Source organism: Lepidochelys kempii, chromosome 14, assembly GCF_965140265.1.
Source record: "Lepidochelys kempii isolate rLepKem1 chromosome 14, rLepKem1.hap2, whole genome shotgun sequence".
Classification (NCBI taxonomy): Eukaryota; Metazoa; Chordata; order Testudines; family Cheloniidae; genus Lepidochelys; species Lepidochelys kempii.
The window spans coordinates 27,625,467-27,647,885 of record NC_133269.1 but is presented as its reverse complement, the minus strand read 5'-3'; the positions used below and the strand labels follow the sequence as shown (position 1 = coordinate 27,647,885).

Here is a 22,419-nt window from a genome sequence, read left to right as displayed (position 1 = left end):
CAGAAGTCCCCACTAGGCTCCTTGCTACCAGGCCAGCAAATGGCGAGAGGATGGGAATGAGGCCCTGGGTCCCACCCCAAGCTTCTGAGTCAATTGCAGCTGCTTACCGTGTCCCCCATCAGTTGCTGGGCTTCCCCCAGGAGGGAGTAGACCAGCACCAGCCCAGCCTGGCTGACACGCAGCAGGGGGTCGTGGATGGCCAGCAATGCTGTCTGTACGAAGGATCTTCTCTGCCCGACGGAGAAGAATTTTTCAAAGACCTAAAACCAAGAGGACATGAGGCTCGAGTAGATTGCCCAGAGCCAGCCTCCAAGTCCTGGCGGTACAATGGCGTCTAGTGCCCGAAAGGGCGGGGAAGAGAGCTGCTGTGGCCAAGGCAGTTCATTCCCCAGGAGGCTTTCAGGGTCCCAGGGCTCATGGAAGCCCCTTTATTAAAAGGTCGCAGATGCTGAGGGACCAAAGCCTTCAGTGGCTCTTTCGGGAAGGCAATTTATGGCAGGGGCCAGGATGGGCTGGAAATGGATCTCTAATGTGTGTGAGCAGGCCCACTCTGCGGTGCAGGGCACAGAGACGACAGGGGACTCTGTCTTGCTTCCAGCAGAGAGATCTCCTGCACCTCAGCGGCTAGAGGAGTGTGCGTGTGTTGTTGAGGGGAGGAGGGGGTTGGAGCTGACAGACCAAAGGTCTCTTCCCCGCAGCTTAGTGATTTCTCTCCTCGCTGGGAATGGCCTCTGCAGCTCCTTGGTTTCTTCAAGGGGAATCCAACCTGCAGCCTGACAAGAACAAGGAGACTCCTGGCCCAGTCCCAGTGTGGGACCTTTGGCACCAGCGTGTCCCACTGGTTGCTGGATGAGGAACTCTGAGCTGGAAATAAGGAGCAGGCTCTTTTCCTGTCTTCAGGAGGCCTCCACTGCAGGGAACCCAGCCAGCTACACTCCCTGAGCTGTGTCATGCCCTGGCACAGTGCCCTTACCTCCCCCACTCTGGCTGTATTCTTGTAGCCTAAGAGCCTTCTGTCCTGGTGCCAGTCATAGCACCAGAGATCCTCCACGTCATGTATGGTCAGACCTGGAAGAGAGAGAGAGAGAGAGAGCGACTTTTCTCCTCATTCTGGTTGCAGTTTCTGTGTCCTTCCAATCCCATTGGTGGCTGCACAGTGGAATGGAGAAGAACAGAGGCAGAGAGAGACTTGTCCTCCGGCTGGGGTCAGTCTGAGAGAAATGGTCTAGGGTCCCATTATCAACATATGGTCACTCTCAGTCCCCTATTGGGTTCCGTGTCCCAGCTGGGTTCCTTACCCTTCTGTTGGAGCAGCAGTTGGTAGAGCCGGTAAGTCCCCTCCCTGGCCTGCCGGCTGATGTCCTTGTCTGGATCGCTGACAAATAGAGCCAGCTGGGCCACATGGCGACCCATCTGAGGGAACTCGGCTGAGATCTAATGGAAGAGAGAGCAGAGGGGACTCCATCAGCATTTTCCTCTCAGCTCCCTGTCTGCCCTGGGCCAGAGGGCTCCTTCCCCTTAGCCCCTCTACAGGAGATGCTGGGGGAGAGGAGCTTGAGATCGAACCTTCATTTGCTCTGCTGCCAAGGGAGCCCGGGATGCCAAGCAGGGGCTGGAGCATGGTCCCCTTAAAGGCCCAGGGTCAACACTGAACCAGGACAAGAAGAACTTGACTCAAGCTAGCTCAGTCCTGCTCTGACTCTGCCTCCCCATGAAGAACCCTCCTAAGCCACAGCCCCGGCAGCAGCAGCAGATCCTGCAGCCCGCTGGAGCCAGCCCGCCTCCGCCTGGAGCCAGCAAGCTGGGCTCGGAGCTCACTTACGTCAAACTCAGGGAGAGTGACTGTGTATCTCAGCAGGGCTGTGCTGCTCCTGATGGCCCTGGCTCGCTCCTGCGACACCCTGGACACGACCCAGAGGTTGACATGCTGTGGGGAAAGGAGGCAGGTCAGACTCAGTGGCCAGCTGCTCCTGCTTTACAAATGAGCCCCCCACGCCTCCAGCCCCAGGGGCCTGAGACATTCTGCGCAGGGGGAAATAGCTGAGTCCTTGATGGCAGAGCTTTAGAAGGGGATTCTTTCCCCCAGGATGCAGCTTGTACCCTTCAGGTCACAACTTCTCCGCATCTCTCTAGATTGGGACAATCTAGGGGCTGGTCCCATCCTCCCAGAATTCCTGATTCCTGAACAGTTCACCAGAAAGAAGACTGAACCCTCGGCCCTTCCCTGCTATGCAAATCCTTGGGGGGAAGTAGGGAGTGACTGAGAGCACAATCCCCCCAGGAATTTCAGAGCAGATCAGAGGGAAGGGCTGATTCCCTGGGGCCCTCCTGTTTCTCTAGGAAGGAGCATGTGCCTCTTCTCTGAGAAGTAGCTCCCTAATCTCATGGGCTCTGTGTGTTGGAGGGGAGGGGGAAGGGTGGATTTTCAGACTCTCTCTCCCCAAGACAGCCAGGAGCCCTGTGCTTAGTGCTCAGCAGAACCAGGCAGAGCTCTGGCTTGGAGTCCCAGCTCCTTCCTCTGTTCCTCAAGAAGGAAGGACCTGACACTACATTGCACTGACCCACCAACCAAGGACGGCCCACTGGGGACCCAGCTAGGAGGACAGAGTAGAAAATGGATCTTCCAGTCTCTCCTTACCAGTCCCCCAAAGAGTTACGGTGAAATGGGGCTCACCTCCAAGATGAAGTGGAGCCTGTCTGTGTCTGGGGACTCTGCCAGCAGGTTCCCCAGCATGGCATCCAGGACCTCTGCGATGACTTTCTGCAGAGTCTGCAAAGCATGGGTCAGAGTTAGGGAACCTGGGCCTACACCTGCCACAGGATGGGAAGAGGGGTCTCTGGGAAGCACTGGGGAGACTCCCAAACACATCTCCTGGCCTCTCTCCTTCACATCCCACTGCAGGCAATTTGCAAGAATTGATGACCCCTGGACCTTTAATCCATGAGCTTAGCAGGTCTCTGCAGAGGGCCTTGTAGGCAGAAGAGTAGGAAACAGCCAAGTTGCTATGGATGGAACCTGGGCTTCTGGGCCAAACACGGCTTAGGAAAGAAAGAAAGAAAGAAAGAAAGAAAGAAAGAAAGAAAGAAAGAAAGAAAGAAAGAAAGAAAGAAAGAAAGAAAGAAAGAAAGAAAGAAAGAAAGAAAAATCCCCCAGGGAGGGGTAATCTCTTCCCTGCTGGAGGGAAGGATCCAAGCCTGCAGCTTGTTCCATCTCCACTACCCCACCCCTAAATCTGGAGCTCCAGCGAATCAAGGGAGTAGGGACCAAGGACTACTCTGGAAGAGGAGGAAGATGGAGGAGGAGGTACCTGGATGCTGGTGGTGTCCTTCTCCGTGCCCAGGGTGAAGACGGAGTGAAGGGCAGCTCGCAAGAGGTGGGTCTCTAGGGCTGGCTCCAGGGCAGGTTTCATGGTGCTGGCAAGAGAGAGGAGCTGTATTAGACTGTGCAGTACTGGGTGGGACTGTCGCCAACACAGACACCAAGCCACAGGGATAGAGGCACAGGCTGGCGAGAATGGAAACCGAGGCACTTCGCTAGGGAATGACAAGGCCAAGGTGTCCCAGACAGACAGTGGCAGGACAGGAATAGCTGCTGTTCCCTGGAGCCTGCTGCCCCTCCTGTATCGGAGCCCGGGAGTGAGCCCCTTCCCAAGGCCCCTGTCATGTTATGGGAGTGAAAAGAAGAGCCCCGCCAGGAGAGAGTGACCCTCCCCACCCCACCATCTCTGCCAGAGGCGCCACTCTTGGGAGGTGACTTGGGAGGGACAGTGACGGTGACTCCCAGCCTTGGGCCTGAGCAGCACTGGGGTGAGGGGAGCCGGCAGGGTGGGGGGGTGGGGCTGTCTCAGTACCAGAGGTAGCCCACTGCAGCCAGGGAGTGGGCGAGGACGGCGCTGGGTGACGAGTCATCGGGAAGCTCCTCGATGAGCTCCTGTGAGACGTGAAAGAGACAAAGGAGCGTGTGAGATTCAGGCCCGACTGATGCCTCCCAGTGAGGAGATGACACAGCCAGTGCCCCACATGGCCAGCAGGATCCCCCACCACCTCCCGCTCCTCCAATTCCTTCCTGCCCATCCGACTTGTCCCCCTTCTCGGATTCCTGCCCAGCTCACTCCCAATCCCCTTCTCTCCTCCTCCCTGTCAAAAGTGCCCCCATTCAGCCCCATCCCGACGACTGAGCTGGGACCATGAGATTCCTTGTCCCCCACTCTCAGCTGCCCCCCAGCCCCACAATTCTCCCCCTCCCTCCAGCTGCCGTATGGCGTGTCTCACTCACCACGATCCTCTTCACCACAGCCGCCTTGCAGCAGCGCGGCTCCAGCGTGTCCTCCCCTCTCTCCCGTGCAGCCAGACATGCGGGGTAGATGGCCTGAAGGAACAGGAGCTGCTGCCCCTCATCCTGTACCCACCGGGAGTGGGGTATAGCGAGAGACAACCTGTTAATGAGGGACCTTCCTGCCCCACCCACACCAGCTCCAGGGCTCAGGCCTCAATGGGGGATTGTGGGGACCCGCCTATTGTCCAAATCCCCCACCACTCCTACACAAGCAGGATCAGGAACTGGGACAGTGCCTGTGGGGGGAGATGACTTTGGCTGTTGTGGGACACCCCCATCTTGGGGGTCCCACATCATGGATGTAAAAGGGTCCCATTGGGGGTGGTGGATCAGGAGGCACAAGACCCTCGGCAGGGGGTGGGGATGCTGGGAAGGGGCAGGGCAATCTTGGTTCCAGCCCAGTGGGGAACATTTGTACCTTATCTCTGCACTGGAGCTGCTCTCGGATGACCTTGAGAGCAGCTTCATCTTTGGCCACGTCCACCCCTTCCTCCTGCTCCGAATCCAGGGGGGTCCCTGCACCAGGGAGGGAAGGACAGGGGCGTGGTGGGCAGAGCAGGATTCAAGACCCCCCTTCCCACCTCAGGCACCCAGGGCAGATGGGGCCCCAAACCTCCCTCTCAGGGATGCCTTCAGCCCCCAACAGCTGCAGAAGCCCAGAGAAGAAACCCCCCTCCACTGGCCAGGACTCCAGGGGAGGTGCCGATTCCCCCGGCCCTGGAGCAGCAAGGACCAAAGTGGCAGCAGCTCTTCATGCCCCCACCCCCAGGTCCCCGTGCGGAAGGGGCAGCTGTGTGATGGCTGCTGCTGTCCGTGGGGTTCGCGGGGCTCAGGCCAGACACCTGGGCTGAGACCCGCCCCCCGTATCCCTGGGAGAGCATCTGGGCCCAGGGTGTTCACATCCCGTCCTCAGCCCTCCCGGAGCCCAGCCCGGCTCCTCACCTGGAACAAAGCAGTGGCCTCCATCGGCCTGGCTGCTGCCAGATGCCCAGGTGCTGCCGCTGTCCCAGGCTGAGCTGCCCGTGCTGGGACAGGGACCTTCCCCCTCCTGGCCTGCAGGGGCTGGAAGGTCCTCAGAGACCGGGCAGGGCGATGCCTCCTGATGGGAACGAGGTCTGGGCTCCTGGGGCCGCTGCTGCCCACACAACAAGCCCCAGAGCCACCCTGCCCGGCGCCCCTCCTGGGCTGGGTCCTGTCTGCAAAACCGCAGCCTGGGCCAGCTCCATTGGGGCCTAGTCGGGGCCTCTCCCAGCTCGGCGCCTGCGCCGGGAGCCGGGGTCCTTTTCCAGAAGGCCGGGCACTTCCGCCGTCTGGCCTGGACGGGAGCTGCTTCCCCGCCAGCAGGGATGCAGGGGTTGCTCTGCCCCTTGGGAAGACGGCAGCTGCTTCCCTCAGGCTCTGGGGCCACCTGCAGAGCCTTCCTCCGCAACATCCGCAGGAGCCTGGCCATCCTGGAACCGAGCGGGGAGCAGGGGTGAGACTGGGCTCAAGGCAGCCTTTCACTCCTGGGCCTTTTCCGTCCCTCCTCCTCCCTGCTCCAGCCACAGCCGCCCCCTCTGCCCGCACAGGAGTGCAGGGAGTGCCATCTACACACACGGGCAGGAGTTCATTGCATGATCCGCTCCCAACGTTCCCCCTCGTAATCCCTGCTGCTGCAATAGCCAGGAAGTCTCATCCTTTTCCAGCAATGAGGTCAGTCCCAAAGACCATCGGTTACTCTGGAGAAGCAGTCCCCTCCTGTCGTCCCAGGCCACTCTCCCACCCAGGCTAGAGAAGGAACAGAAGCCAGGAGTCCGGACTTCTCCTGGGAAATCATTCCTCACATCAAAGTCACAAAGGCCCTCGGCACAGGAAGCACAGAGCCCTCCTCATTCCCCATTGATTTCCAGGCTCAGCAGCTCACAGGGTCTGGTTCACCTCAGAGACTCTCAGCCTGGGGAAGGGTTGGGAGGGAAGGGCTGGGAGGGGAAGGGCTGGGAAGCCCCATTGCTGGAACCTTTCCAAACACACTGGAGACGGCTCTGGAGAAGCCCCTGCCTGGCCTAAGAGTGAGGGGCTCTTGGGGGCTGTTTGCAAATGAAATCCCCCTTTGGAGATAGTCTCTCCCCCAGACAGAGAGGGGAACACACCGAGGAACCCGAATGCCACTCACGTGCTCTCAGTGATGGTACAATGGATGGCGGATGTTCAGGGTCAGCAGACGTCCGTCACCCTCCTCCTCACTCTCCAAGCCCAAGGCAGGCTGGAGAGGGTGGTGACCTCAGGAGTTACCCTGCCCAGCCAGCAGGCAGGGTGATGACACGAGGGCGATCGACTGGCTGTGAAAACAAGAGTCTGTCTGATTGCCAAGGGACGGAGAAACTCAGCCAGCAGCAGGGGGTGCAGAACACGGCCCTAGGGCGGAGGTGACAGCGCCTCCGGGATCCTGACATCCCAGCACTTTACTCACCTTCCTGGAGCCTCCCAAACCCACTGGGCTGTAGCCATGGGACCCCAACCCTACTGACGGCAAACGGGCCTCAGCTGCGACCACAGGGTCACACCGAGTGTCAGAGCCATGGATGGACCCCTTCACTGACCACTGCCGCACACTCCCTCCCACAGCTGGCAATTGCAACCAGGCCCTAATGTCTGGTCCCCCTGCCTTTGAGAGAGAGTGTCACTCCTGCTTCCATTGCTGCCTCTTGATCTGTGGGACTTTGGGCAAGTTGCTCCCCCTCTCTATGGCTCTCTGGGACTCACATTCCTGAATGGGCTTTATAAAAGACAATGGTTAAAGTTTGGCCCCAACTAGTTCTTGTTTCTCGAGACTATCCATTTTAGCAAAGTTTAGAGTTCTTGACATTCAACACCTGGAAACATCCCTTTCTCCTTCGCAGATGGCCTTAACATCCCTTATCTCACCCAGGCTTCCTGCTGCCTGGAGTTAGAGAATTGACCCTGTTCCCATTGGACCTACCCAAGGTGTCACACAGCGAAGCGGTGACGGAGCCAGAAAGAGAAGACAACTGTCCTGATTCCTGTTCTAACTAACAGACAACAACCCCCCAGAGGCAGGGATAAGGCCCAGGAAATAAGGGGTGAACATTTTCATGGAAACCTTTTTCTGTCAGAAAATCCATTCAAAGGAAACCACTTTGTTTCTTGAAATCATAACAAGTAGGATGAAAATTCTTTGCAAAAATATCTATTTGCAAAACAAGAGCATCTCCTGTCCGTCACAGTGCATTCAACTGTCTCATCATACACAAAGGGGAGACACTATGCTCTAGAAAATTGGATGAGATGCTTCACTCTGAGCTAAGTAGTTGCTGCTTTTCACAATTCCAAAACAATAAAATACAAATCAAATTGAATATTAGGTTATAATCTGATATGGCTCAGTGTGATAGGACACCCCCCAGTCTGCACTGCTCCGAGTGACACTGTTCAGTGGATCCCCAGCATCCACCCATGGTGAGGTAAGTGGGAGAGGATTGTTATTCATTCTTGACAGAAGGAGAAACGAAGGCTGAGAAAGGAGCAGGGACTTGTCTTAGCTGATGCAGCCAGTCAGTAGCAGAATTGCTCTCAAATGAGCTACAGACCAACAATTGTTCATAGTAATTATTCAGCAATTATTTCAGAAGAACTGGAATGTTCGAGAGGATCATGAACTGCTCCGAGACAATGAATGGAGAGCAGCATCCACATTGGTCAAACGTATAACTGATTGTGACTTATTTGCTTGGTCATAAAAGAGAACAACAAAGACCAGAGTTTCCTCCCTGTCAATAGCCCCCTCCTCAGCCAATCAAGGTTGAGACTTTGAGGGGTGGGAGGCTAAGGGTTCTCATTAAATAGCCCAAAGAATGGCCCCGGTCACCACCGAGGGGATCACTCTCGGAGCACTAGTCCAGTCTCACCTCTCTGTGAGGGCCTCCCACAACCCCCCCGGACCCCGCTCCACACACAGAGCTCCTGGTGGTGGGAGGAGAGCAGAGGAAAAGGACAAAGGAAGCAAGAAGAGAAAGGTAGGAGGGACAGAGGAAAAGGGAAAACAAAAAGGAGAAACCCCAATGTCCCCAGTAATTCTAAGGGACAAAATCCTAGGTCGGAAATAAAATACTGCCCCCACAATCTAATGTTTTCCTTTCCTAAAAATCAGCCAGCACCTGATGGATCAGACTGAACAGGTTCCAAACCTCTCCGAGGCTCTTACCTTCTATACAGGGACGTCTGTTTTCGAGCAAATCCACTAAAAGAAAAGGAGAAAACTCCAAAGAGGGTCCTCCTTGCGCTCACGTACGTGCAAGTGAATGCTCTCTCAGTCCTCCAGGAGAGACCTCGAGAAGGAGACGTGCTGAAGCAAAGCCACAGGGATCTCCGAGCTTGCCCCTGTCCTGCACCCCTGTCCTGCCTGGCTGATGTCAAGTTCTCTCTGTGAGGTCATCGCCTCCCCACCACCTTTGTCCAATAGGCTGAGGTCCTGCCAAAGGCTCTTGTGATGTCACTGCCACACCCACCACTCCCCTGCAGTGCTGATGTCCTGCCCCTGTCCAGCTACATTGGATGTTTCAGCCGCTTCCCCTGGATCACCCCACTCAATGTCACTTCCTTGTGGGGTGACACCGACTACATAGTAGAACACAGAAGTTCTTCCCCAGGCCGCAATTAGGTTTTCACAAGTTAGTTGACTTTATGGCCAGAAGGAACCATTCGAGCATTTAATCTGATCCCCTGCGTATCCTAAGGCCTCCTGTATGTCAGAAGAGCTGGGCTTTTCTTTTACTCAAACATTTTCCAGAAAGGCATCTAGTCTTTATTCGAAGAGATCAAGAGATGGAGAAGCCATCATTTCTCTTGGTACTTTGTGCCAATGACAAACCACCTGTTAGGATATAGATATTCAGGCCTGTCTGCAAAGGCCTATACTCTAAGAATTTAGGTGTATTCTTATCACTTGGCTAGTGATAGAGGTATAAAAGAAAGAATCAAAATCACTGTCTGCTGGTGTAAGGGCCTTCTCTTACTGTGACAGTCTGAGGCCCTGTTCTTAGGCTAAGGCCTTTGGCTAAGCAGCAGAGGCAGCCATAAACTGGGAAGCGAACGGTCACATCCTCACATTCCAAACTAGTCACATTGAAATAAGGTGCTATTGGGCTGTTAGGCAGTATCAGGACAGGATTGTATTCCTATCACCTCCAGAGAAAGGGAAGTGCCTAGAAAATGTGAAAGGAAACTTAGTTTGATAGCATCCTGTCTGGCAAGAACTCACTTATCAATAGCTGGGATGTGAAATCCTCACTTCTGTATTGTTTTGTCATTATAGTTCCCACTTTGCTGTTGTTTGTCTGTATAATCTCTGTCTGGTTCTGTGATTGTTCCTGTCTGCTGTATAATTAATTTTGCTAGGTGTAAACTAATTGAGGTGGTGGGATATAATTGGTTACATAATCATGTTACAATATGTTAGGATTGGTTAGTTAAATTTCAGGAAAATGATTGGTTAAGGTATAGCTAAGCAGAACTCAAGTTTTACTATATAATCTGTAGTCAATGGGGGGTGGGTGGGGGTGGGCATGTGGGTGTGTGAGATGGGAACAGGGAATGGGGGTAAGAAAATTGGAATCATGTTTTGCTAAAGGGGGAGATGGGAACAGGGAATGGGGGTAAGAAAATTGGAATCATGTTTTGCTAAAGGGGGAAATGGGAACAGGGAATGGGAGTAAGGAAGTTGGAATCATGCTTGGCTAAGGGCAGGAATCGGAACAGGGACATAGGTGTAAGGCTCTGTGGTGTCAGAGCTGGGAAGGAGGATACTAAGGAAGGAAACTGGAATCATGCTTGCTGGAAGTTCACCCCAATAAACATCGAATTGTTTGCACCTTTGGACTTCGGGTATTGTTGCTCTCTGTTCATGTGAGAAGGACCAGGGAAGTAAGTGGGTGAAGGAATAAGCCCCCTAACACCACCCTCTTACAAATCTGGGTCTTATTGTCATTATCCTTTTTCTGATTTCTGCTTCCATCCATGGGGTTTTGTCATGCCTTTCTCTGAGACATAAAAGAGCCCTTTTATACTCAACATTTTCTCTCCATGAAGTCAAGCAACTCACTTCTCATTCTTCTCTTGTATATACTAAGCAGATTGAGCTTTTTCAATGTCTCATAATAGGGCATCATCCCCATCACTCAGTTATGAATCTTTTCTGCACCCTCTCCAATTGTTTTAACATAATATTCAAAATGTGGACACAAGAACTGGATTCAACATTCCAACATCAGTCTCACCAATGCTCTTTCACTTCCCTTTCCATCCTCACTACTCTATCCAGCCAAGAATGGCTTTAACCTTTTTTAACACAGTTTCACATTGACAGCTCATGTTGAACAGCTTGTCCACTATGACCCCAAAATCCTTTTCAGGGTCACTGCTTTCCAGCGGATTGTCCCCAATTCTGTAGGGTGCCGCCTGACTCCTTTGTTACTGGAGGTATGGGGTTGCATTTGGCTTTATTAAAACCTAATTCTTTAGTAAGTATTTTAGAAGAACTAGCCCATTAGAGAGAGAATCGTGAATTACTCCAAGACAATGAATGGAGAAAAGCGGCAAGTGCAATCAAATACATGTTTGGTTACGCCCTATTTCCTTGGTCTTAAAAGAGGGTCACAAGGACCTGAGCCTCCTCCCTCACAATAGCCCCAAACTCCCCCAATCAGCATTGAGACTCTGAGAAGCAGAAAGCTGAGAGTTCTCACCAGATGTCCCGGGTCACCACCGGAGGGAGTCACTCTTAGAGCACTATTCCAGCCACATGTCTTTGGGAGGGCCTCCCGCAATGAGAGTTGGAGTGCAACCCCCCCTCCCTCCCTCCGTCCCCAACTCCACACGCACAGACAGGTCCTGGTGGTGAAAGGAAAGCAGGGGAAAAGGACAAAGATGCAAGAGAAGACGAGAAAGGAGGGAGAGACAGGAAAAGGGAAAACAAAAAGGAGAAACCCCAATGTCCCCAGTAATTCTAAGGGACAAAGTCTTAGGTCGGAAATAAAATGCTGCCCCCGCAATCTAGTGTTTTCCATTCCTAAAAATCAGCCGACACCTGATGGATCAGACTGAACAGGTTCCAAACCTCTCCGAGGCTCTTACCTTCTATACAGGGACGTCTGTTTTCGAGCAAAACCACTAAAAGAAAAGGAGAAAACTCCGAAGAGGGTCCTCCTTGCGCTCACGAATGTGAAAGTGAATGCTCTCTCAGTCCTCTAGGAGAGACCTCGAGAAGGAGACGTGCTGAAGCAAAGCCACAGGGATCTCCGAGGTGGCCCCTGTCCTGCACCCCTGTCCTGCCTGGCTGATGTCAAGATCTCTCTGTGAGGTCATCGCCTCCCTACCACCTTTGTCCAATAGGCTGAGGTCCTGCCAAAGGCCCTTGTGATGTCACTGCCACACCCACCCCTCCCCTGCAGTGCTGATGTCCTGCCCCTGTCCAGCCACATTGGATGTTTGAGCTGCTTCCCCTAGATCACCCCTCTCAATGAGCGTTCATTGTGGGCTCAAGCCGAACACAGTAAAACATCAGAGGCTTCTCCCCATGCTAGGCTCATTTTTCATCAATTAGCAGACTTTATGGACAGAAGAGACCATTAGAGCGTGTCATCTGACCCCCTGCATATCACATGCTTTCTGTAGAGCATAGGAGCTAATTTTTGACTACACACGTTCCAGAAAGGCATCTAGTCTTCATTAGAAGACATCAAGAGGTGGGGAATTCCCACCACTTCCCTTTCTAGTTTCTTCCTTTGGTGATTCGTCCTCACTGTTGAATATGTGTGCCCTCTTTCTAATACGAATTGGTCTCTTTTGAGTTTCCAGCCACTGGGTCTTGTTATGCTTTTCTCTGATAGATTAATGAGCCCTTTAATACCCAATATTTTCTCTCCATGAAGTCACTTCAACACTTCAATGATGTCACCACCCAATCTTTTTTATAATCTAAACAGGCTGAGCTCTTTCAATAGCTCACTAGCATCTGCCAGGAAGGGAGTCCCCACAGAGGGACACCATAATCTCCCAGGGAGGGAAAAGGCTCTCACTGCCATTTCTTAACCTCATGGGGTGTTCTCCTGTTCTGCCAACCCCACCCCTTTTTCAGTATCTCCAGGTGCCTGAGGGAGCAGGAACCAGAGGCCATCCTGCAGCTGGGACAGAGATGGAGGTTGATGACCTACCTGCCCGTAGTGACCATGGTGCAGGACAGCCCTCAGGACATGCGAATGCAGCTCCAGATCTGGGAGCAGCTTCCCTTTGCTGGCACGAGACCTTGCAGGTTGCGGTGGGTGAGACAGGCACTAACTTTTGGAAACCCTCAGTGGGATCAGAGGGTAATGGTTTGTAGAAAGTGGTGTTGGAGAGCTTTACAAAAACTAGACAAGAACGGTGCATGTTGCAGGGCAGCTCCAGCCCCGGTGCTGTCAGTGAGACGTGTCCTCCCAGCCCTGCCTGACGGGTCTTTCTGTTTCAGACCCTCCTTGGAACTGCAAGAAAAGTCCAACCTGTAGAGTTGTGGTTGCAGTGATAGTTGTATGGTCTGCGTTGATTGCTGCCATCATTGCTCTGGCAGGTGAGTTCCCAGCTTCCGCCCCGCTCCCTTCCCCTCCATCTATGATCTCCGCCCATCCCATTCCCCCGTGACCTGCCACACTCACTCTCTCCTCCCGGCCTGTCCGGCTTCTGCCCCTGGGGCAGAGGATTCCTGGGGGATCTTCCTCCCAGACCCCTGCACCTGGGCACTCTCTGTGTCAGGACGATCTGACTGACATTAGCCCCCCCAGCCCATCTCTGAGCACTTTGGACCCAAGTCACCTTTGCCACGCGCCATGAAGCAGTCCCTGACCAGGGTGTCCAGTGGGACAGGATGCAGTGCAACCCTGAGCCCTTTGCCTTCCCTGTGTTACTCTGAGGTTACCAGCTTGGCCTTCCTGGATCTTCAGGTCACGCCTGTGGCCGGGCGGCAGGTGCTGCCGTGTTATTGAAATGAGCCATAGAATTAAGTCAAGACCCCTCCACCAGCGCAGTGTGGAAACCCCCCAATCGCTGAGCTTGGCCATGAAGTGTCCCTTAGCACCATTCACTCCCCCGGGCTGCACAGACAGCGTGTGCTCATGCAGAGGGCGTCTGTTTCCGGTGAACATGAACCCTGTTGTATCCCCCCGTTGTCAGGGGCAGGGCGTGCTGGGGAATGTCGGGGGTGGGATTTCTCTATTGTCCTGGGATCCGATCACTGGGCCCCAGGAGGGTTTAGCAGCTGGCAGAGGGGATTGAATCCAGGTCCGTCTGCATTAGGAATCCTCTGTGCCGATGTCATGACGTCCGTGTAGTTGAATTGGTGCAAACCGCTAAAGCAGACGCACTGCACTGGTGCACAAAGGAGCTTGCCTTGGTGCAGTTTGCTGCAGGAAGTTACCAGAGCGAGCCGCACTGCTCCAGCGCATCTCCAGGAGGTGTTTGCCCTGATGTCACTGCGTCACTGTGATTATACTGGTGCAGATTGCTCGGATACAGATGCGCCCTGAATCCCAGCTCCCTGCTGTAATGGCAGGCTGTTGCAATGGGCAGCATTGGTTCTCGCTGTGTAAGGTGGGAATCTGTGAGCTTAAGGTTGGTTACACACCTGCAGGTGCAGGGAGCTCTGCAGAACATGTGGCATCTGAGCTGGAGATGGATGGTGGAGACAGCCTGTGCCATCAACTGTTAGTCACTGACTTCTCTGCTCAGTTCAGTAGGGCAGGGGTGTGGGCTACCGTGCACTGGACAGTGAAATCTACAGGGTCAGACATGCCTTGTGAGTGAGGTGAACACATGCTCGCTTTCTGATCACCGCTGCCACGTTTCCTAACTCTTCCCAACTTAGAGTGTCTGTTCCTCGCTGAGCGCCAGCCACATGGGAAGGCTTGAAAACCAGCTACCGAGTTACTGTGGTGCAAACAAAAGTGACGTGCTCGAAAACATCTGGAGGGGTTTGAGTCCAACTCCTCTCAACTAGACAGGCCTTTCAAATCCTCTTTGGTGTCACTTATGGGTGACCCCACTGCTGCTCTTTCATGGCTCTGAAAGGGTTACACAGCCGTGAGGGCTTCCAGAAAGTGCCTTTCTTGCTGCTGTGTTTGGGGAGAGAAAAGTCTGCAGGTAGGAGGTGAATTAAGTTCCATCATTCCTGGCCCACAGTGCAACAGGTCACTTCCCATGGCTGTGGTTTCTGGCGCCCCCTTGTGGCTTTCATGTCCCTGAGTGAAAGTTCCCACGTTCTTCTCAGTTGTTCACCTGCTGTTTGTTGCTAGGTTGAACGTCCAGCTGTTGATCTTGTGCCTGGGGTGAAATGCTCTGAGCTGTGTCAGTCCCTCGCAGGCTGGGAGTGTCCCTGGAATCCTTCTTGCCAGGCAAATTTACAGTGACAAACGTCTCCGTCCCCCTGCATCTGATTGCAGTGGACCAGCCCCAGCTGGGGGTCCCAATGGGCTTGGCAAGCCGGTCAATTGACTGCCTGTTTGGCAGCAGTCAAATGCTCCAGCGAGAGCCCTGGGGGTAGGAGGCAGCCTGCCTTTCGGATTGCGTCTTGGAGCCTCACTGGTGTTTTCCAGAACTTGGTTTCATTGTTTTGCCTTTTTTTTCTGAGCTAAAATAACTCAGTGAAGTACATTTTTTAAAAAATTAGGTAGATCCATATCTATCGAAAGCTAAACCTACTGGAGACAATGACGTCTTGCTCTTTTTTCTTCCTGGCGGGAGGTAACCAATTCTGATAAATTGGTATTTTAAAATATCTGACCACTCTTTGACAGATTTGACTGGTCAGTTGACCAATTTTTGTACCAGTCAAATGCCCAATTCTCGTTGCAATTCTTACCCTCCATGTGACTGTCTCATTCTCAGCGCTGACCTCTCAGCTTTCATCAGCTGATCTGTGCCCCCCTGCGAGCCCCTCGTGCCCGGACGGCTGGAAAGGATACCGAGGGAAATGCTACTATTTCTCAGAGACGGAAGGGAGCTGGACCGACAGCCGAAGCCGCTGCTCTGCCCCGGGTGCCTCCCTGGCTGGGATCGACAGTGATCAGGAAACGGTGAGAGACTCTCGAGTTGCCAGACACTAATCTGGGCACAGGGATGGCTGCTGCAGCAGGACCTGGGCTCTGCCCCATGGGGTGAAGAGCAGCTGTGAGCCCTCCCGTGCTGGGAGGCCGGAGTGAATGAACTTCCAGCCGCTGAACGCCAGCCCTGGCTGGGCCCAGGGCCCTACTGCCTGTGTGTGATCACAGGGATTGCCCATTCTCCGCTGCCCCCCTCCCCAAATAGGGAGACAGCTTCTGTCTAGGGCAGGGCTGGCTCAAGCATCTCCTGGCCTGCTGGCTGCTGGAGTGGGACTGAGAACCCAGCCAGTGCTCCTGTTGTGGGGATGGGAAAGGAGCAGCCAGCTGAGGAGGCGGGGGAGGAGGGGATCCTTTCACATTGACCCCTCCCACTTCAGCTTGCCTCCCTCCCTCCTCCTGCCTTGCTGGGGTGAGCGGTGGCTGCTCTGTGAGAAGAGCCGTCTCTGCAGAGAGCTCAGACCCAACAGCTGCCCCCAGCTCAGGGGGACTTGGGGTGTGGGTAACTGGGAGCACCGGGGTGGGGCTGCTGTGTGCGGTGGGAGGGTTAAGACTGCCCGGGGGATCTTGTGCTTTGCAAGAGGGAGGGGAAAATCCCCCCTGAAAATAAACTGAGCACCCTTCAATATGTGACTGGGATTCTCTGCAGCACAGAGCCCTGGAGGGGCGGTGGGGGGGGGAGCATGGGAGGTGGGGCTGATACCTGCTGTCCCTCAGCTTTCTTTAAGGCGTTCCTGCTGCGCCATAAGGGTGTCTATGACCACTGGATCGGCCTCTGGAGGGAGCAGGGTCAGCCCTGGAAATGGGCCAATGGCACCAAATTCAACCACCTGTGAGTCTCTCTCACCCCTCTGGACTAATTCCCTGGGCTTGGGGATTCTGGTGTCTGAGCGGTTTGAGCTCAGGTAGATCCACCATTCAGTGCTAGTGAAACCACCAGACACGACCCTGGTCCGTTCGCGTCCTGCGTGTATCGGAGACCGATGGGAGCCGGCGTGTCCCTGAACTCTCGGCTCCTCCCCGCAGCACGGTGCTGGGCCGGAGACAGAGCCCGCCATAGCCAGAGATGCCCTCGCTGCGCGCTGGGATTTCAGCTGGGACACTCGCTGTTCTCCCCCAGCCCTCTTCAGCAAGGTCCCTGGGGTGTCTGACCCGCCTTGGGGAAAGGAGGCAGCAGGGAGCTCAGGTTAACAGTGGCTGCTGGAGAGGGCAGCATGCCGAGCACTGCATGGCAGGTGCAGGTCCCGCTGGGGATTGCAGCCGGCAGGTTTGAGTGACTTGGCTGGTGAGGCCTCTGAATCCGCAACAAGGCACCGATGTTAAAGGAGCCTGCGGTTCACAGGTGCTGGACGCCTGGGGCTCCCACGGGAACGGGGTACAGTAGTGATGGCTGCCCAACACCCCGCGATGGGTTTCAGTGGGCTCCAAGTGTGATCACAAAACCAGCGCTGCTTGAACCCTGGGACTTCAGCAGTAGAAGCATGAGCCTCTGCCATAGGAGCGAAAGAATCCACTTCTTTAACTGAAACTCCCCCCCGATTGATAAAGCTCTTTTGCAGGCCAGCCATTAGAGGGGGATGGAGACCCCCCCCCACTTCTCTGGTCTGGGTTACTTCAGTACTTTGAAAAATCAGGCTCTTTTGGCGCTGGGTCAGGGCTCCCCAATGGACAGTCCCCATTCTGCTGTATTGGACCCAACCTTTGGATCCCACCTGCTTCCAGCCTCACTGGGTCTGAAGAGCTACCAGACACTGTCCTGAGTTCGAGCCTCTGTGGCATTCTCCTGGGGTACAGACTCCCTGTCTGGTATGCTCCTTAGGATGTGGGACCCTGCAGATCAGCTGCTGTAGGATCCAAAACCAGTGCTGAACCCTCCCAAATCTCCCGAGAGGCATGTTGTCCCTAGAGCTCCACCCTCCACACCAGATGAACTCTGGGAGACTTACGTGAGGGTTACAAACAAGGAACACATGCTTTCACAAAGGAACTTCTTCAACACTCTCTTTTTCCCCCATGCCCAATGGAAAGCTCAAGAGTTATAGATCAACGGAGAAGGAAACCCCTGAATGCAATTTCTTCTTTCAGTGTCATCTTGGTTCTGCTCCATGTGTTTCAAGGAGGCGAGATCCTTCCTGTCCCCCGCTTTTCCTGCTCAGTCGTCTGGTTCTGGTGATGGTCTGCCCCTCTTGTTAGAGGGCCGGTCCCTTTTGACAATCAGTCTAACAAATTCTCTCTGTCCTGCTGGGGACTGTCCATTCTTCAGCACCCCTGTGGGCTGCTCAGCATAGAGGGTCAGGAACAGTCAGCGGTTCTGCAAAGCCCCTGCTGTCCTGAGCTCTGCTCCTGAGGGGCTGGGAGAGTAGCTGCTCCGCACTCAGGCCTGCACTGTGGAGAATGGCTCCCCTGGCTGGGACTGGTGTGAAATGCCCGGCCTCTGCCTGACTGCAGCTCCCTGGCTTCTGTGTGGCAGGTTTCACTTAAGAGGAGGAGGTGACTGTGCGTATCTGAACGACGAGAAAGGGGTCAGCAGCTCACGGTGCTACATGGGAAGACGGTGGATCTGTAGCAAACCTGAGGTGTATGTGATGGTGTCATAAATATAAAGGGAAGGGTACACACCTTTAAAATCCCTCCTGGCCAGAGGAAAAATCCTTTCACGTGTAAAGGGTTAAGAAGCTAGGATAACCTCGCTGGCACCTGACCAAAATGACCAATGAGGAGACAAGATACTTTCAAAAGCTGGAAAGAGGCAGAACATCAAAGGGGTCTGTGTCTGTCTGGGTGAGGCTTTTGCCAGGGACAGAACAGGAATGGAGTCTTAGAACTTAGTAAGTAATCTAGCTAGATATGCGTTAGCTTATGATTTCTTTAAATGGCTGATAAAATATGTTGAGCTGAATAGAATGAATATTCCTGTCCGTGTGTCTTTTTGTAACCTAAGGTTTTGCCTAGAGGGATTCTCTATGTTTTGAATCTAATTACCCTGTAAGGTATTTACCGTCCTGATCTTACAGAGGTGATCCTTTTCTTTTTACTGTTTCTTCTATTAAAATGTTTCTTTTCAAGAACTGAATCCTTTTGTCATTGTTCTAAGATCCAAGGGCTTGGGTCTGTGGTCACCTATGCAAATTGGTGAGGATTTTTACCAAACGTTCCCCAGGAAGTGGGGTGCAAGGTTTTGGGGAGGATTTTGGGGGGAAAGACGTTTCCAAACAACACTTTCCCAGAAAGCCGGTTAAACGTTTGGTGGTGGCAGTGGAAGTCCAAGGGTCAAATAGTTTGTACCTTGGGGAAGTTTTAACCTAAGCTGGTAAAGTAAGCTTAGGAGGTTTTCATGCAGGTCCCCACATTTGTACCTTAGAGTTCAAAGTGGGGAAGAAACCTTGAAAGATGGGAAAAGAGACCGCACTCGAAAGGGGCTCAAAATGAGACTCCTAGAAGTGACACTTATACAACTCACACCTACTTGAACAAGCCAAGATCTCAAAATCAGGCAGTGGGGCCCTCAAGCAATAAGTGTGTCTCGTTTAAACTCCGTATGTGCCATCTGCTTTTGAACCTTTTAAACTCAGGGTTACGTTGTCAAGCTTTTCTCTGCAGCTGAGAGGGAGTGATCTCATGAGAAGGAGTCTTACCTCATTTCCCCAGCATGTGGCTAAGGGAAGGCCTTGTTCATTTAGACTCCAGAACAGCATTTCTCAAATGCAGCCAGCAGCTGATTGTTTTGCAGCCACAAGAGCCTCCAAAGTGCCCCAACAATCGCTCAGATGTTAAGTATTAAAGGTGTCTTCTAAATGCCATAAATCTTCATGCGTGCTCCCTTTTAAATAGTACCATGCCGGCAGAGCTGAGCTACATAGGTGTGGTTTTCTTTCAAGTCACAAAGTGTATTCTTTGGCTAAGAACATAAGAACGGCCATACTGGGTCAGAGCAAAGGTCCATCCAGCCCAGTATCCTGTCTGCCAACAGCGGCCAACGCCAGGTGCCCCAGAGGGAGTGAACCTAACAGGCAATGATCAAGTGATCTGTCTCCCGCCATCCATCTCCACCCTCTGACAAACAGAGGCTAGGGACACCATTCCTTACCCATCCTAGCTAATAGCCATTCATGGACTTAACTTCCATGAATTTATCCAGTTCTCTTTTAAACCCTGTTATAGTCCTAGCCTTCACAACCTCCTCAGGCAAGGAGTTCCACAGGTTGACTGTGCGCTGTGTGAGGAAGAACTTCCTTTTATTTGTTTTAAACCTGGTGCCCATTAATTTCATTTGGTGGCCCCTAATTCTTGTGTTATGGGAACAAGTAAATAGCTTTTCCTTAGTCACTTTCTCTGCACTACTCATGATTTTATAGACCTCTAACCACTGTGTTTACATCTCATGTTATTGTAGCTCTGTAAGTGGCTATGGGCCATCTCACTGCGTGGTGTTTGGGTAGGTTGCGATTGTTCATGGGGGTGGGGAGGGAGGTGAAAAAGTTAAAATGTGACTGGGTATCAGAAAGTATTTCAGGTAATCTAGTGCCAGAAAATGACCTTGAATGTGACAGCAGGTGGCTCCTCTGGGACCTTCTGCTAAGAAAAGCAAAACATAGAAAGAAAAAGAAACACTTCAGCACCAGGGGGAAAGGCAGTTTCCTGTGTTTCCGAAGCCATCTGATTCCATTTCTGAACAAGTTGCAGTGTGAGAGAGAAATTCATCAAATTGAAATGTATGTCGTGCAACGTCCCTACAGCACTTGTGCAAGGGAAGTTGAACCAAATTACTACGGTGAGCTTCAGAGGCGCAAGCTGTTAAATGATGCAAAAACCAAGCTGAAAAGACAACAGCAACAGCTCAGATTTTGTTGTTACTGTTATCATTATTATTACTGGGCTATGTTGACTGGGGTTTTTTTTGTGTGAAAGAAACTTTGGACATATTGGCAGATACATTCTTTCGTTATTAGTCATTATCCTTTCTATTATGTAAAGCATTTTTAAATTTAGTTCAGAATTGTTGTACAGCCGTCCACCTTTGACCAAAAAAGCAAAAGAACAACAAAAAAGACAAGACTGTGCAAAGCACTGGTTTGTTCTGTGTTTAGGTCCAGTAAAGATAAGACACAACTGTACCTTATATTTATTATTGAGTATGCAAAAAATCCCTATGTAAATATGCACATGTAATTTATTTGTTTGTTTTTCCTACAGTTAGTTAAGTATTGTCAGAGCCTCATTCTGAGGCTGCCAAAAATTTGTGAGAACCCCGGCTCTAGAAAGTGTTAGAAAACAAAATCCTATGTTACCATTACTTTCCAGTATTTGCAAAAAGAAAAGGAGGACTTGTGGCACCTTAGAGACTAACCAATTTATTTGAGCATAAGCTTTCGTGAGCTCCAGCTCACTTCATCGGATGCATTCAGTGGAAAATACAATGGGGAGATTTATATACACACAGAACATGAAACAATGGGTGTTACCAGTATTTATTCACTCTCGCTTGCATCTCTGTTCTTTGATAATAAACTCATTCCTGTTTTCTGTATATCTAATTGCTGTGTTCTCAATAGAGTGGTTGGCCTGAATTGAATCTTACAAGCTGCTGTGGACCGCGCCTGTGGGATTAGAGTCACAGTTCTGCATGTGCTCCGGGGAACGGGCTGAGAACTCCCGAGGGACGCTCAGAGGTTTTGGGAGTGTCGATCGCTAACCTGTACACAGAGAGCGAGACCTGCAGGGGGCTGGAAGGTCAGGCTTGCGCTGCCAGGGGTGGTGGTTTGAGAGAGCTGACCCATGGCAGGCCTGGACAAGGCTCCCCCAAAAGTGCCTCGTATGCCTGCTATGGATCACTCAAACGGGCAGACGTCCCCGGCTCATTCCACCCCTGCACCCCCCAGGTACAACCCACACAAGGCATTCGACCAGGGTGAGGAGAACACCTGCAATGCCCTGTCACCTGACGTGCTGAATTTGCCTCTGAGCCCATTTTCCCTTCCAGCTTGGGACTCCAGAACCCTGCCTTGTTGAGCCAGACATGCTTGCCATCTGCAAACACAGACCCAGGTCTGGGCCACACCCCCAACGCTGCAGACTTTAACCCAAAACTGCTCAACAGGTCACCTGTCTCCAGCAACTAGCTCCCAATGGGATCCAAACCCCAAATAAATCCGTTTTACTCTGTATAAAGTTTATACAGGGTAAACTCAAATTGTCCACCCTCTATAACACTGATAGGGAGAGATGCCCAGCTGTTTGCTCCCCCAAGTATTAATCACTTACTCTGGGTTAATTAATAAACAAAAGTGATTTCATTAAATATAAAAAGTAGGATTTAAATGGTTTCAAGTAATAACAGACAGAACAAATAAGTTACCAGGAAAAATAAAACAAAACACGTAAGTCGAAGCCTAATACATTAAGAAACGGAATACTGATAAATCTCACCCTGAGAGATGTTCCAATAAGCTTCTTTCCCAGACTGGACTCCCTCCAGTCTGGGCCCAATCCTTTCCCCTGGTACAGCCTTGTTCCAGCTCAGGTGGTAACTCGGGGATTTCTTATGACTGGCAGCCCCCTTTGTTCTGTTCCACTCCCTTTGATATCTTTGGCACAAGGCGGGAATCCTCTCACGGTCTCTCTGGGTTTCCACTCCTCCTTCTAAATGGAAAAGCACCAGGTTAAAGACGGATTCAAGTATCATGTGACATGTTCACATGTCCTGTGAGCCCCCCTCCATTCTTTCAGGACTGGCCCGCAGGTATGCAGTGAAGGCTTGCAGGTGAACAGAGCCATCTACAGTCAGTTGTCCTAGCTAATGGGAGCCATCAAGATTCTAAGCCACCATTAATGGCCCACACTTTGCATAACTACAGTAGGACCTCAGAGTGATATCTCATATTCCTAATTTCAGATACAAGAATGACACATTCATCCAAATAGGATGAACACACTCAGTAGATTTGTAAGGTCTCATTACAAAAC

The 22,419-nt window shown here is 52.4% G+C and overlaps 1 protein-coding gene across 1 annotated transcript; it reads left to right on the top strand.

Moving 5' to 3' along the window:
* Window positions 1-1,054: 1,054 nt before the first annotated feature.
* Window positions 1,055-19,911, top strand: LOC140898096 (C-type lectin domain family 2 member D-like). Its single transcript, XM_073311549.1, has 7 exons — window positions 1,055-1,061; window positions 3,733-3,807; window positions 12,837-12,935; window positions 15,245-15,432; window positions 16,185-16,288; window positions 17,927-18,044; window positions 18,847-19,911. The coding sequence occupies exons 1-7, from the start codon at window positions 1,055-1,057 to the stop codon at window positions 18,883-18,885; spliced, it is 630 nt and encodes a 209-aa protein (XP_073167650.1). The 3' UTR covers window positions 18,886-19,911.
* The last annotated feature ends 2,508 nt before the right edge of the window (window positions 19,912-22,419 follow it).